Consider the following 16,138-nt stretch of genomic DNA (forward strand, 5'->3'; position numbering starts at 1 on the left):
AAGCAGAGTTACTGATTCTCCACTGTTGTTTATGAGATGTAGGGAAATGAAAAAATCTGAAATACATCATCCATTCTTTGTTTTTTCACTAAGGAACGTCCTCCCTCTAATATTTGGAAAAAAATAGGTCAATCCAGGGAATACAAAAATGGTAATCAACTCAGGGAATATCAACTGGAAGGACTCAACTGGCTTTTGTTCAATTGGTACAATAGGTATGTAGTATATCTTAGGACAAAAAAGTTAAAGGTTATTTTTTTACATGTGTGAAAATATGTTAAGTAAAATTGGTACTGATGTTTTATTATTATTATGGAGTCTTTGTTATTGAAAGTAAAATTATCTCAAGAAGATAATTTATAATTTAGGATTTTGCCTACAATTGCTTTAAATGTATATCAATCAGAGTAGAATACAGTCGCTATGTTGTTTATTAATCAAATTTAAAATACATTTCATAACAAAACATTTGTTAGGAAATGTTTTACAACTTACCAGCTTATACTACTATTGAAGTTCTTCTAAATGCTTTATTGAACATTATCTCACTTTTTAAATTGAGATGAAAAGATAATTACAAAGAAGTAAAATTGTACCGTGATTGATTGAGAGAAATGTATAATAGTGTATACAAAGGAGCAGATGAAAGCATTATTATTAGTAGTAACAGTATCAAAATGAGATTCAGAATTATTTTTTTTTGTGCCTTTACTTCTCACATGATTCTTCTGAGAAGTTACACTTGCTAATGATGAGTCAGAAGACTCAGTTGATGAAGATAGGTTTGTCATGCAATGCTCTTTTTCCACTGGTTTATGTTTTGTACATATTTATCATATTCCTCAAGAGAACCTTCCAGATAAAATAGTAATCAAAATATGTTCTTTAATATTCTTCCCTTGTCCGGACCCTTTCCCATGTTCTAAATTGCTTGTTTTAAACACTCACCACTTAAAACCTCTATCACAGCCCTGCCCCCTTTACTCTCTCTGTGTGACTGCTTCATAGAGAAGTGTAGGGCCAGCCAGTAAGGGAACTCATTCCAGTCCTCGTCTGCCACGCGAGCCTACACACGTACCTCCATCCATGGCTATTCTTACGTCTGCCTGCATGTATGAGGAGTTACCAGGTCCTGCCCCAGGACCCAGACTCATGTGATGCTACCACCTCAGCTCTTGACCCGCATTTCATCCAGGCTTCTCAGACCTCCCTTCACTCTTCTGTCTTCAAGCCATCGCTGAGACCAGTGTCAGTCCTCCGTCTGTGAACCAGTTTGGGCTTAACCTCTACAGAAAAGGATAAAACTTCTCTTGGCTCTGTTTCTTCTTTTAGCTACCTGAGAAGCTGTGCAAGCTCTTCCCATGTCTTCCTTTCCGGTTCTCCTGGGACCTGCTGTCTGGGTTTTGATTCTGTATCATCTCTGAAACGCTTTTCCAACCCACAGCATACATCTCAGCCTTACTTTGCTGCCTTTGCTGCGTTAGAAAGTAGTTGCTGCTTTTCCCCATTCTCATTGACTCTCTGCTAGACCCTCAGCACCTCTCTGACTGTCCCTTTCAGTAGTTTTTGCAGTTTGTTTTTTCATCTGCCTGCCCTTTCAGTGTTGATTTTTCTTCCCCAAAACACTGTCTTTTTCTCTCTTCTCTTCTTCCATATTTGTTCCCCCTAAGCCATATTCTGCATCCCTGTCTGCCTTCACATATCAATAACACTAATGATCTCACACTTATCTATAAGTAAGGCCTTGAATCCCAAACCCATATTTCTTTTTACTTCTTGCTACCTTAATGTCTATCTTAATGAGTGTTTAAACTCAACAGATTCAAAATTAAACTTATTTCCTGTTTCCTCCATACCAGATGTATTCTCCCATATTTTATATCTCAGTTGAGAATAATAAAATTCATTTAGTCACCCAAACTAAAAAATCTGGCTGTCATTCTACACCCTATGTACTTGGTTGGCCACCAGGTCCAAATCATTCTAACTCATAATTAATGTTGGAATCAGTTCTCTTCTTAGTCCCTCTTCCCTAGTCCAAGTGTCCTCCCATTCTTTCCTGCATTATTGCAGGCCCTTCAATTAGCTTCCAAACTTCCAGTCATCTCATTTCTAATATCCACAGTGGCTTTGGAGCAAACTTCAAAATAAAAACCTGACCTCATTTAATTTTTTTTTTTGTCAGATTATTGGAATAATGTCTAACTTTCTCTATATATACTTCTTGCTTATCTTAATAATATCCCCTATCTCTCAAAACCACAGTTATATAACTTGTGGTCCCACAACGGATCATGTGCTTTCCACTGTGCTCCTTGGCTAAACACTGCCCTCCCCACTCACAGCAGTCTTCACATCGCGATATCTTCTAGCCGGAAGTGGACATTTACTCCTCTGAGCTTTCGTAGTAAGCTTAATACTGACGATTCTTAACCAGTCATGTATCATAATTATCTGTGGAGTTTATTTAAAAATTATAGCTGCTTTTATTCTGTTCCATACACCTTGACTCACAGAACGTGGAGGGGAGGGCCCTGGGTGTCTGGGTTTCTTTCAAACATTGTAGGCTCTCTTAATGTACAGCCGAAGTTGAAAACCGGTGCTATATTTGTTCTTCTGTGATAGCACATTGCATGACTACTTATTTGTTTATTTGCATGTCTGCTTCTCTAATAGATACAAGCCCCTGGAAGGCAGAGAACATGTTCTATTTCTTTTGTATCCCATCTTCTCATACTGTCCCTGAGATATAGAAGGTATTTAAAAAATGCTTCCTGAATAAAATATTTAGTCTGCCTTGTGCTTGCCATTTCACTCTTTAAAAAAAACAAACATCTATCGGGTGGTATCTTTATTTTGGAGCTACAAAATATGTTTCCTCATTGCAGGGTTATAATAAAATTATAATCTTCAGCCTACTCTGCACTTCAGCGACTTTTACATTTTTATAAATGTGAGCATTTTAACTTGATCATGGATTACTTTTGTATATTTATCTTTAAAACTGTTATAGTATACAGAAAAACCCAATGTCTACTTGGATAATATATTTGTTTATTTCAGACGAAACTGCATTTTAGCAGATGAAATGGGTCTTGGCAAAACAATTCAATCAATTACATTCCTCTACGAAATCCTTCTGACGGGTATAAGAGGACCTTTCCTGATTATTGCTCCACTTTCTACTATTGCAAACTGGGAGAGAGAATTTCGTACGTGGACTGATATTAATGTTGTGGTTTATCATGGGAGCCTGATTAGCAGACAGATGATACAGCGATATGAGATGTACTTCAGGGACTCACAGGTGTGTTACTGGTCATTTGGTTTGTTTGAATGCTCAGTTTGGAACATGATAAGCATTGCATATTCATTACATTCAAATTGAGGATAGATTTTAATTGCCTATTTAGATCTTCAGTCTCGTTATTCATCATATATTTTATAATAAATATTAGTAGCTAAAGAGAACAATGACTAAAGTAGTTTTGTTCGTGCTCTAATTTATTATAAAGAAGTATTCTTATTTACACAAATGTACAAATCTATATCTAAGTTTTAAACTAAATAATGTTTTACTAAATGTTTAAAATACACATTAAATTTAGAATTATAAAGGTCTCTTTGATATTCCTACAGTGTGTTTTTTTCTTCTTCTCATTTAAAAAATTTAGATCTTAAGTGAAATACCATGAATTTAAAAGCTTATTGAGGTGAAATTTCAAATAGGTTCTTTTTTGTGTTCATTGGATTTTGATTTAGACTTTTTTTTTTTTTAATTTGGTTTGTTGACCCTGGCCAGGTAGGTCATTTGGTTTGAATGTCATCTCAACATGCTACGGTTGTTGGTTTCATCTCTGGTCAGGGTACATAAAAGAATCAACCAATGAATGCATAAATAGGTGGAACAAATCAATGTCTGTCTCTCTTTCACGCTCTGTACCTCCCTTCTCTCTTCCCCCCTCCTCTTTCTCTCTCAAATCAGTTTTTAACAATTTTGGTTTTATATACAGATTAAGCATACCTTTATAAGTTTCCCCCTTTTGGATTTGTTACTCTACAGTGTTTCCCAAACTTCTGACCTAGGTGTACCCCTTTTATAATTTTCGTAACGCTGAGTACCCCTCGTACTCATGAGAACATAGAATTAGGCGCAGCTAAGCACAGTGCAGGGCATATCCCCACCAAACTCCGGTGCAACGCGTGCCCCCACCAAACTCTTCCCGTACCCCTGGGGGAACGCGTACCTCACTTTGGGAAACACTGCATACTCTGGGGATTTTATGGCTTTCTTCTCCCCTCCATCTTATGGGCACATTTTCCATTTTATTTTGGCTACATACATAAGTCATAAAAGTAAGAGATGACATTATAAGAAAGAATTTCCTACCAGAAAATTAAGACTTGAAAATACAAAGTACCAAGTTGAAGTTTTGAGTAGTAATACAATTATTTTTAGATAAAAACTTTATGAAGAAATAAGAAACAAAATGAAAAAAACATCAACACACATTTCACATGAAATTGTACTTTTTAACTGGAATTTGCCTGGCATTCTAGCTCTACTTCAACAGTATCATGATATTTTATTTTTCTTTCACTGATTCTTCCCTTTTTATAAGGATCATTATAATTTATGGCCAGGTCATGTGATGTGATTCATGGTAAAGTAAAGTATTATACAAAACCTTGTGTTTTTACCTCTCAATTATAACTGATTTTTTACTTTTTGAAGCTGAAAATTAATTATTATTGTTCCTTTTACCTCATTTCCCTTCACTTCACATTTCTATGAAATTAAGCATCTACAAAATCTTTCATTATTCAATTCTATGAAAAACTTAACTTTGTACCTTTGGAGCCTATGACATTTTAGCAAGGTTATAGTTTGATTTTCTTCTGTCATGTTTTATCATTCTTAATCTTACATTTGTAGAATTTTAGTGCATCATAGAAATTAGTTCAATTGAATTTTCTTAGAGAAGGTGCAATTAACATTTTGATTGTAAGAGATTTTTAACAAAGTCACAATTTTAATGTCTCAGGAGTTTGGTATTAATATGATAGCCCAAGAGCTGAAAGATTCTTCATGCATTATAAACATGACATTATGTATTAAATGTTATATTTTTATGATAATGTTATATATTCTGGAAAAATATTATCTGAAGGGTTTTAAATTTCAAAAGATAAAGATTTCTCATGTAATGAGATAAATAGATTTTTACTTTAAATATAGAAACAACTTTTTTTTTTTTTTTTTTTTTTTTGGCTGGACTACAGCGTTTATTTTTGTATTTTGTACGTGGGCCTGCACACTCCAGCCCAAAGGGCCCGAGACCCAGCAGGCAGGGCCAGGCCCTCGGCCCTGTCCCCCCACTCACCCACCGGGCAGCGTGCACTGAGTGTCACTTTGCTGCAGCTTGTTTGTAGAAACAACTTTTGTTGTCACTTTTAAGTATATATATTAATATAAATTAATTGAATATTTAACTTCTGTTTTTTTAAATTATTAAATAGCTTGAAGTCACAGTAATAATAAAATTATGCTCAAATTTTCTGAATTGCCATGAGAAGAATAATCACAAACATTTATTGAGTATTTAACTATGTGCCAGGCATTATGTTAAACCATTTACATATAATATCTTACTTAATCCTTGCATTGACAACCTTTAAATATATAATAATATTATTGTTCCCCTTACTGCAGAATTTTATAAATGAGCAAAGTGAGGTATAAATAAGTTACTTAGTTTCCCCCCAAAGTCATAGAGCAAACTGGGAATAACATGCTTGAGAGCCCTTACTCTTAAGCAGTACATACAACATATTTCAGGTTTTTGAGCCATATAAATACTATAGACTTATACTTTATACTTACTTTTTATTGGAACTGTTGTTCAACTTAATGGCCAGTGAATGTAGTTAATATGAATTAATCTAAGTGAATAGGCATTAAAATCCTGTCAGAACACATGTTTCTTAAGCCTTTATTTCTCTCTAATTCCTAAGAGTTTATAGTTTTCAATCCCACTTACACATTTTTTCCACTTGGCTTGTATTCCTATAGCGTCACCTGTTCCTTCAGAAGCCCCCTTTACTGGTTTCTTCTCATCTTCTCTGTCTCACCGTGAGGCAACCCAGGGCTCCGTCTTCTCATGCTTTTATGCCATACTTCATTAGATTTCATTCACAATTTAATGCCATCTATACAACTGGAAATTTCCAAAACTATGTCACTAATTCTAACCTCTTTTCTAAATTCTAGAGTCATATCCAAATGCCTATTCAACTATTCTGCTTGGATATCTACTAGGTGTCTCAAGCAAAACATATGCAAAACAAAAATCTGGAATTTCCTCATTGTAGTAAATAGCAATACCAACTTTTATGTTTAAACTAAGAATTTTTAGAGTCAAACTGGAATCCTTTGTATTATTGCACAACTGCCCTGTAGCATATCCTGTAGCTCTGTTTTCACAACACATCTAAAATTAAGCATTCTCATGACTTCCAATGATTATCTCTTGCTTCAATTATATCACAGCCTCTTAACTGGTCTGTATAATCCTTTCCTTGGGTTGTTTTACTCTTTTTACCATGACAGCCAAAAGCGAGTCTTGTAAAATGATGTCAAATCATGAAAGTTCTTGTCTCAAAATTCTCCAGTAGCTCTTTGTTCACAGTGAGAGCCAAAGCCCTTACTGCAGAATTCAAAGTCCCTGTGTAGCCTTATTCCCTCCACACTGGATGTCAGCCACTCCTGCTCTCTTGCTATTGTTTGAGGACTCCCAAAGGGCCTCCTGCGTCAGGGCCTCCACACTTGCTACTTTTGACAAAATCTCTTTTTCTCTCAAGACCTCCAGGTGTTAACATGGCTTCCGCCCTCATCTTCAGGACTTTGCTTGAATGTCACTTCTCAGTAATGGCCTCTCAGGCACACTGTTTTAAAAATTACAATGGTCACTTCTGACCCTCAGCCCTTATCATATTCTAACTTAGTATTTTTACTAAGTTAATGTTTATTGTTGTGTTGTGTTGTTTCTTTGTTCCTTATGGCTGTGTCTTATATTTGGAAACTAAGATGTTAAATTCCATGGGGACAATTATTTGTATGTGTTTTGTTCACTGCTATATCTCTAGCAACTAGAACAGCGTCTGGTACATAGACACTCAATAAATATTTGCTGACTAAATGACTTGGTAATTTTGATATTAACTTCACCTTTTTGTCGTCCTCTGTGTGGACTCATGGATGTAAGTAATCCATATTAATGCTGAAATTTCAGTGGCCAGCTTGTGTACTGGTCTCTTCATACTATACATGTCCTGAAATCATTATTATAACTTAAAAATTATAAAACATTTTATGGAAGAATGCTTATTTGGTGTAATTATAAATTTTGTAATTTATTATGTAAATTATGAGAGGAAGGGAGAGTGAGAGATAAATAGAAACAGCAAAGATGAAAGAAAATCATACTGGGGAGCCAGCCTGCAGTACGGGCATGTGCCCTTGACCGAAATTGAACCCGAAACCCTTCAGTCCACAGGCCAACACTCTATCCACTAAGTCAAACCAGCAAGGGCTATTACCAGTTTTAATGCTAAAACTCCTCATTTAAGGGAGTGTCTATGAATATATGTATATAAAAATTTCAGTGGAAAATAGTTTATACCAGATGTCATTAGATGTATTTTTATGCTACTTGGCAGGAATTAAAATTTATGGTCAAGATATTCTACCAAATTACTGTATTTGATAATAAATTTCTAGGGGCGTATCATTCGAGGAGCTTACAGATTCCAAGCCATCATCACCACTTTTGAAATGATTCTTGGAGGTTGTGCAGAGCTTAATGCAATTGAATGGCGATGTGTGATCATTGATGAAGCACATAGGTTAAAAAATAAAAATTGTAAACTTCTAGAAGGTCTGAAACTCATGAATCTGGTAAGTAGCATCTTTAGTATGACTTACTTCAGTTTCTTGGCTACATAGCAAAAGGTCAGATAGAGTCCGAAAACTAATCCTATAAACGTTTTACATTTTAGAGTTCGGTAGTAACTGGTTTCTATCTGTGCTGATGTGTTTTGTTTTGTTGCTTTATGTTATTAAGGAAAAAAATCAGATCTGTTTACTAAGACTTAAAATTTTTGAGCCTTTTTATCAAAATGCTTTAAAAATTAACTTCTAGAATTAAAAAAAAAGCAACTTCTGTAGAATGTACTATTGAAAAGAAAATGCTATCATAGTTTCAAGCCATAAATTTCTTTTAAAAGCTCTTTTACCAAAGTTGTAATACTATACAGGGATAAAGTGCCTACATGGTTCTACATGCTTAGTATATATAGGTTATAATTAATAAATAGGATTTTTTAAAGTTTTCTTAGTGTGTATACTTCAAAGTGGTTTGCTTTTAAAAAATTTTTTATTTAATTAGGATCACATAATTAGTACATGAGCACTTAAAGAAATAATATATATAGAACTGCATACAGAAAACAAAGTGCTCCATTATACTCCTCCCTCCATGCCCACTCCCACTCCCACTCCCATTTCTCACCCAGGATTCAAAGCTGGATGTATATCTTTCTATGCTATTCACCAGTGCATACTGTAAATGTACAGATGCATATACAAGTATGTAGCTAAGAAATTTAGAGGTATTGTCAAGTCAAATTTCAGATAATTTGTACTATTACCATTAAAACTGTTTCCTTCCATTACTATTGTGTTTCATTTGTAATGCATTTCCAATTTAGAATCATATTCCAAATGGCACTTTGCACTGTTGGAGTTCAGCCTACATTATTTGAGAATCTGTTCTTTTGTTAAGTCAAATGATCAGCCGAATTTCAAAGAATGTGCACAGTTTTGTATACAAATTACTATTGCACGAATGACTCAATACAAAAGAAACAAATACTCTCTATTCTTAAAAACCCTGTTTCATTGAGGAAATCTAAAATGTGCTTCTTAATTGTTTAGATCTTTTCTTTTAAAGGCATGAATAAGTAAAAACAGCGTGCGAAGCGAGGTATTATGAGAATGATAGAGTTTTTAAAAAGTGATTGAGATGTTAATGGATATTTGGGAGTAGAGATATATTTTGATAATGTTAGTCAGAAAAATATTGCTTTTTAATCACTGAAATTTGATAACCTATATCAACTTTATATAATTTTTGCATTGTGATAGTTGATGTGAATTATTCTTGCTTCATATAGGAACACAAGGTGCTTTTGACAGGCACACCTCTCCAAAACACAGTTGAAGAACTATTCAGTCTTCTTCACTTTCTGGAACCTTTAAGGTTTCCTTCTGAATCAACATTTATGCAAGAATTTGGGGATCTGAAAACAGAGGAACAGGTAAACATTTGGTCTTTATGAATAAGTACATCAGATCTTTTATCATTGCAGTTATGTGTGTATATGTGTAATTGACTGTACACATATGTCATATATCTTGTCTTTTTTTTATGTAGGTGCAGAAACTTCAGGCTATACTGAAACCGATGATGTTGAGACGATTGAAGGAAGATGTGGAGAAGAAGTTGGCACCAAAAGAAGAAACCATCATTGAAGTGGAACTTACTAACATTCAAAAGAAATACTACCGGGCTATTTTGGAGAAGAACTTTTCATTTTTATCCAAAGGAGCAGGACAGACTAATGTACCTAACTTGGTCAATACCATGATGGAGCTCAGGAAGTGCTGTAACCATCCATATCTTATCAAAGGTAGCTAAAAAGGATGACACACAAGTTCTTGTTTCTTCCAAGAAATGCTCATGAATAAAAACACAGCGTGCTGCAGCTGTACTGGCAGTTACAAGAAAAGACATTGATCCAGTACCTTCACTCTGGTCTCCTGTGGGATTATGAGTGGTTCAGAGTCAGGGGCACTACTTCAGGTCATGGTCCCACGTTACCACTTAGGTTGTAATAGAAGGTCTTGTGTTCAGTCTCACACGGACTGGAATTTCTCCTTCAATTTAATCATCCTTCGGTACAAACACAGCAACACCCATCTTTAGCCTCCACATTTATATTTTTTTCTGGTATCTTTCTAGTCCGGGCAGTGTGTGTAAATTTTTGTGCTCTCATGTTACTTTTCAAGGTCATACATTCTATCTGTACAACATTTGGGTCTTTACACTTACAGTATTTCTGGGAATATACTCCCTATCATTCTTTCTCCAAGACAAGTCATTTCTTAGCCTGCAATCCTCGTTCTCCATTGATGACTACACAGGCTGAGGGAAGGCAGAGAGCCTTTAATGCAGATACAGACTCTCTGAAGAAAGTATTCATCAATGTCTTATACTTTTCCTTGTTTCTCTATTTTGATGGCCATCAGAATCCCATAGATATAACCAGATTAAATATGATCACCTTTCAGTGATGGATCACTGTTATATTGGTGTTTAAGTTTTAGAAGTGTGTTTCAAAAGATGTGATTTTCATCTAGGTCAGGACTATATTTTCATTAATTCTTTCCCTAATAACATTATTAAACATAATGAGCATAAATTTATATAAGACATTTTGCCAGGTGTCCAGGGAGATAAAACGATACTTAATAAATTGTCCATAACCTCAATACAATTTCAGTCCTGTGTGGGTTGGGGATTTAGTCAGAAACAAATAATTCTAATAAGTGTACTGGTAATTCACCTCCCATCCAAGAAGTCTTACTGTGTTACAGAAACAGAGGTGCGCTGATTCTGATTTTTGGAACAATGAAAGCAACTGGGTGTTACCTTCATTTGTGCATTGATGCTCTCAAATTTCTTTGACAGGTGCTGAGGAAAAAATACTTGGAGAATTTAGAGATACATATAATCCTGCTGCTTCTGATTTTCATCTCCAAGCAATGATCCAGTCTGCTGGTAAATTGGTCCTTATTGATAAATTGCTTCCCAAAATGAAAGCAGGAGGTCATAAAGTGCTCATCTTCTCTCAGATGGTACGGTGCCTTGACATCCTGGAGGACTATCTTATACATAAAAGGTAAGGCATGGAATTCATCCTATGAATTATGAATATATGTCACTAAGGTCTTTGTAACCCACCTTTACTCACATCTAGATAAGAATCTATTCCTATGAGTTCAGATTGCTTAGGGTAAGGTGTCAGGTGTTTTCCTAACCTACTTATGTTGTAATAGTAGGTGGGGCTAAGGAGACTAAGAAAACTTTGCAAACTGACAGGTAGTTGTCAACCTAGGAATGGGTTCATTAGTGTACATTTTATTTAATTTGTAAAATTTGCGGTATGGCATTTCAAACAGACATAACTATTTTCAAAATGGAAAACAATTTTTTTCAAGCTTTTTTTCTAATCTCTGTCATTGTTGGAATTAGAGCCTGAACCTTTTCTTAATTTCTTTAATGTCAGAAGTAATATTAGAAACTATACCGCCATTTTACAGGCACTAGAGAGAACCTGCTGCTGAGACGCTAGTCAATAGTTTGTGCAAAGAAGTTTCTTAAACCAGGGAAGGTCAAGTGTGACATGTGTTCCTCCTCTTGTCTCTAAATTTCTATGTATTTTTATTGAAGTCTACAGTTTTTGAGTTTATGTTAAATTAGAGGCATGATGCATGAAATCTGTGCCAGAGTGGCCTTGCTTCCCCTGGCTGCCACACCAGCTTCCCTCTGGCACCGGGACCCGGGCTTCCCTCGCAGCCCGGGTTCATCTGGAAGGTCATCCAGAAGGACCTCTCGTCTAATTAGCATATTATGCTTTTGTTATTATAGATGAAGGATAAAGGAAGTTAAAAGTCATTAGCTTATAAATACTGCCTATGAGGAAACAGCATTCTAGGTTGCACTTGCTAGATTTATAGTTTAGAGACTAACACAGTTGACACAGAAAAATATTTCTTCTATAAAGTTATATGAACGTATTTGCTTCATGTACAAAAAAGTCATTTGTTATAATGAGATCAGCAAAGTAGGCTTTATGGACTATTTTTCCATTTCAACGTCTAAAAATTATATTCTTTATAATGGTATGTTACCTATAAATCAGGAAAGCAGATATTTTTCTATCTGATATTACTTTGCATTTCATTCTTAGTTTCAGTACAGAGAAGTATAAAACTCCAACTAGTGTAGTAATTGCTTGCTAAGTTGCAGGAAAACAGACTTGACATGTATCTTCATTATATCCCACTATTTAAATGTATTGCCTCTCATTTGATAGATATTTATATGAGCGAATTGACGGCAGAGTCAGAGGGAATCTTCGACAAGCTGCTATAGATCGATTCAGTAAACCTGATTCAGATCGATTTGTTTTCCTACTGTGTACCCGAGCTGGTGGCCTGGGCATCAATTTAACTGCTGCTGATACGTGTATAATTTTTGACTCTGATTGGAATCCTCAAAATGACCTTCAGGTAAATAAATTATTCTTCTAAGAGGATTAAATTTATTTTACAAATTTTCTAGCTATTCACATGCTTTTATCTAGACAAGCTAAATGTATATTTCCCTAAGTAATATCAATGCTAAATTAAACAGACATTATTTAATTAAATTTGATGACAATAACTCCTTACTAACTTCTTAAAAGCTTTTCCTATTTGAATAAAGTATTTAATTGTTTAAAATATATATATTGAGAGACACCTAAGATTTTTAAATAACTTATTTATAACACATTTTTCACAATTATATTTTCTTAAAAATAAATACTTGCTTATCTTAATTTCAACTTCTCAATCATTAAATAATGAAGTATGTTTTTATGAAATATAGAAATTTAAGGTATTCGTATAAGTTTAAGACTGCTTGGATTTTGTAGGAACAGGAATATCAATTAGAGTGACGATAGGGTCAAAGTTTGCAGAGATAACCTATGGAGGAAAGATGATAAGATATACTATAAGAAAAATTAATCTTTTGTTTTCCTTGGTAGTCAATTGTGTTGTAATTAATATTATTTTAAATTAAAAAATCAAATAAAAGTAAATTATTACAAAATGTATACCTGTCTCAATATAAAATATCAGTTAAACCTCTCATTTGTGTGACTTTATGTAATCTAGTTCTAAATATCAAAGGTTTATCCAAAATTAATAGATTAAATCAGGGATAAACTATAAAAAGTCAATTAGTAAATATTTTAGGTATTGTGGGCTACATAAAGTCTGTGTCCCACATTTTGTGTTTATTAGCTTTAAACATTACTTTAAAAATGTAAAACTTATTCTTAGAAGCAGGCCAGTCCCTAGGTTAAACCCAAATCATCATAATTTGCCTCGGAAATGTATATTTATACTTAAAACTGACCACTGTGCATGTGATGTTTTCCAAGTTAATCTAAAATAAAATTATCAAATTGTATTTGAGAACTGGAAAACCTTCCAGGTTCCCTAATTCTCCCTCTCACTTGGTTTTCCCTGTTTACTTACTTCTAATGTGGACCTATTATAGACTTATAAAAGAAATTGTCCTTTTATACTTTTCACTGGACCTGGAGCAATGCTGTTCATTTGCAGTTTTGTCTTCCTGTGGGCACAGGGTCTATATGGATAGACTAAACAAAAGATGTCTGCAAAGAGTATAGCATCAATGCTATGTAAAAATTATAAAGCCACAATTTATATTCTAATTTTCTGAAGATAATACAAAGCTGAATAATAATTTGGGAGAAAGACCATTGGTACTATAGAAACTTTAAAATCAAAATTTATCATGTAAATTTTAAGTATAGCAAGAACTCAAGGTAAAATTTTCAGTGTCTACACATGAGATAATTAGTTGTCTTTGTTTAAAAAAAATTTAGTTTTCCATAGTTACCTTAGTTTCTTATATACCTTCTCAGTTATCCAGTTTAATTAAAATATGTTGAAAAAATTGTTGATCGTTTTAAAGGATGAGTTGCCAGCAGCCAAAAAAAATTCATAGAGTTGACGTTACTGTTTAAAGTTATATATTAATTATATAATTATCTTTAAAAAACTAATTCTTTGATGATTTATAGTCTCTGAAATATAAGATTAAATTTTAGCTTGTAGCTGACTTCATATTTTAGTAAGCTCTACCTTCATTATTAGAAAATGGTTATAGCTTATTCAGTAGCAAAAGTGTCTAAAAATTCTTACATATTCCATCAAGATATTTTACTCTTTTTAAATGTCTTTTATATGCTCTTTTGTGCCATTTTGTAAAATACGTTGAATCTATGACTTTTTATTTTTTATAGGCCCAAGCTCGTTGTCACAGAATTGGTCAAAATAAAGCAGTTAAAGTCTACAGATTAGTAACTCGTAACTCATACGAGAGGGAGATGTTTGACCGAGCCAGTCTGAAACTGGGTCTAGACAAGGCCGTGCTGCAGAGCATGAGTGGAAGAGAAAGTAACGTTGGTGGTGTATGTATACTTTCTTTCTCACTTGGAGTTTTTATTTGCATTTCCTTTTAACCTCCAGCAAGGTATTATTTAATTTTGATCTATACTGAACACTAAATAGCTGATTTTATTTATGGAGGCATTTCAGAACAATGTAACATTTAGTTAGCTCTTTTTATCTTGTTCTCTTTGTGTAGCTCCAGGGCTTGTGAATTCTAATAACTTGTTTTCAAGGTAGAAATGTTTTGTTCTGACTTCAGAACGATTGTATCATGGCAGAGCAAAATAAAATTTGTGAGTTTTTCTATGCAGTTTTTCAGAATTGTTTTCAGTGTTAAACGATTGGCATTGACTTTGTCTTGTAGTACATAATGTTTTTTGCCATTACCTCCATCCAGATTGTTTTGTTATATCTTGTGCTTGTAACAACTATAGAATCCTGTAACTAAAAAAAAATACCTTGATAGCTCACTTGCCCTCGCATGCTTTGTTTTAACTTCAGATATTTTAGGCAAATGGCAAGTCACATTTAAAGATAGTAAAGAAGAGTCAACAAGTTTAATGTATTCTTTCAGAGAATTATCTTTTATGTACATATTTAAATATGCCCTCTGTGTTTGACATTCTTTAGGAACTTTAAAAAAATTTTTTTACCAAAGTTATTTTCTCTTTAGATTCAGCAGCTTTCCAAAAAGGAAATAGAAGATCTGCTTCGAAGAGGTGCTTATGGTGCAATTATGGATGAAGAAGATGAAGGCTCTAAGTTCTGTGAAGAGGACATTGATCAGATTTTACTGCGGCGTACAAAAACTATTACAATTGAGTCAGAAGGACGTGGGTCAACATTTGCTAAGGTAACAAGGAGTAATGTTTTTTATATGTGCCCGTAACATTCACTACTGAAAAAATTTAAGTGTCACCTGGACCGGTTTGGCTCAGTGGATAGAGCGTCAGCCTGTGGACTGAAAGGTCCCGGGTTCGATTCCGGTCAAGAGCATGTGCCTTGGTTGCGGGCGCGTCCCCAGTGGGGGGAGGGGTGCAGGAGGCAGCTGGTCCATGATTCTCTCTCATCGATGTTTCTAGCTCTCTGTCCCTCTCTTTTCCTCTCTGTGAAAAATCAATGGAGTATATTGAAAATAAATAAATAAATAAATAAATAAAATAATTTAAGTGTCTCTTACTCTACTGATTATCTGCAGAGCATCTACTTAATGCTTAACTAAACTGAAATATTGTAATGTGATGAGATAATGATTTAAATGTGCTTTGATAGATTTTTTTCCTCTAGCTTCAAGACATTTTGAAAAACTGCCATTCTGTATTTCAGGCGAGTTTTGTGGCATCTGGAAATCGGACAGATATTTCCTTAGATGACCCCAACTTCTGGCAAAAATGGGCTAAAAAGGCAGAAATAGATATAGATACCATCAGTGGTAGAGTAAGTATTTCTTTTTAAAAATATTGTTTCTTGGGATGATTTGGTAATATTGTTATATTTTAAGGTATTGAACTATGCACTTACCAAAATAAATTTATCTGCATCAATAAATTGATATAGGGTAGTAGAAGGATGACATTTTGAGTCAGACACTGCTTCAATTTCATACTTAGGATATTCATGATAGGTTGTAATTCAAGGAAAGCTTAACTTAGGATATTACTTATATATTTTGAAATTATAATGTGTTTTTTTTTAAATTTTCTGTCTTTAAATCACATGTACTTTTTGTGTATCTTTGTTGACTCGGTGTCAGATCCCAGTCAT

At 34.2% G+C, this 16,138-nt stretch overlaps 1 protein-coding gene across 4 annotated transcripts in view; it reads left to right on the plus strand.

The window, feature by feature from the left end:
• Positions 1–16,138, plus strand: part of CHD9 (chromodomain helicase DNA binding protein 9) — a 139,730-nt gene that overhangs the window by 93,735 nt on the left and 29,857 nt on the right. For all 4 annotated transcript variants that reach the window (XM_084905451.1, XM_084905452.1, XM_084905453.1 and 1 more), the window contains 10 exons: positions 94–215; positions 3,064–3,307; positions 7,781–7,957; positions 9,235–9,378; positions 9,495–9,750; positions 10,812–11,022; positions 12,220–12,415; positions 14,227–14,394; positions 15,048–15,227; positions 15,701–15,811. In XM_084905451.1, the coding sequence (XP_084761577.1) occupies positions 94–215; positions 3,064–3,307; positions 7,781–7,957; positions 9,235–9,378; positions 9,495–9,750; positions 10,812–11,022; positions 12,220–12,415; positions 14,227–14,394; positions 15,048–15,227; positions 15,701–15,811 (1,809 nt within the window). The remainder of the gene's footprint in view (positions 1–93; positions 216–3,063; positions 3,308–7,780; positions 7,958–9,234; positions 9,379–9,494; positions 9,751–10,811; positions 11,023–12,219; positions 12,416–14,226; positions 14,395–15,047; positions 15,228–15,700; positions 15,812–16,138) is intronic.

Source organism: Pipistrellus hanaki, assembly GCF_964339955.1.
Source record: "Pipistrellus hanaki genome assembly, chromosome: 15".
Taxonomy (NCBI): Eukaryota; Metazoa; Chordata; class Mammalia; order Chiroptera; family Vespertilionidae; genus Pipistrellus; species Pipistrellus hanaki.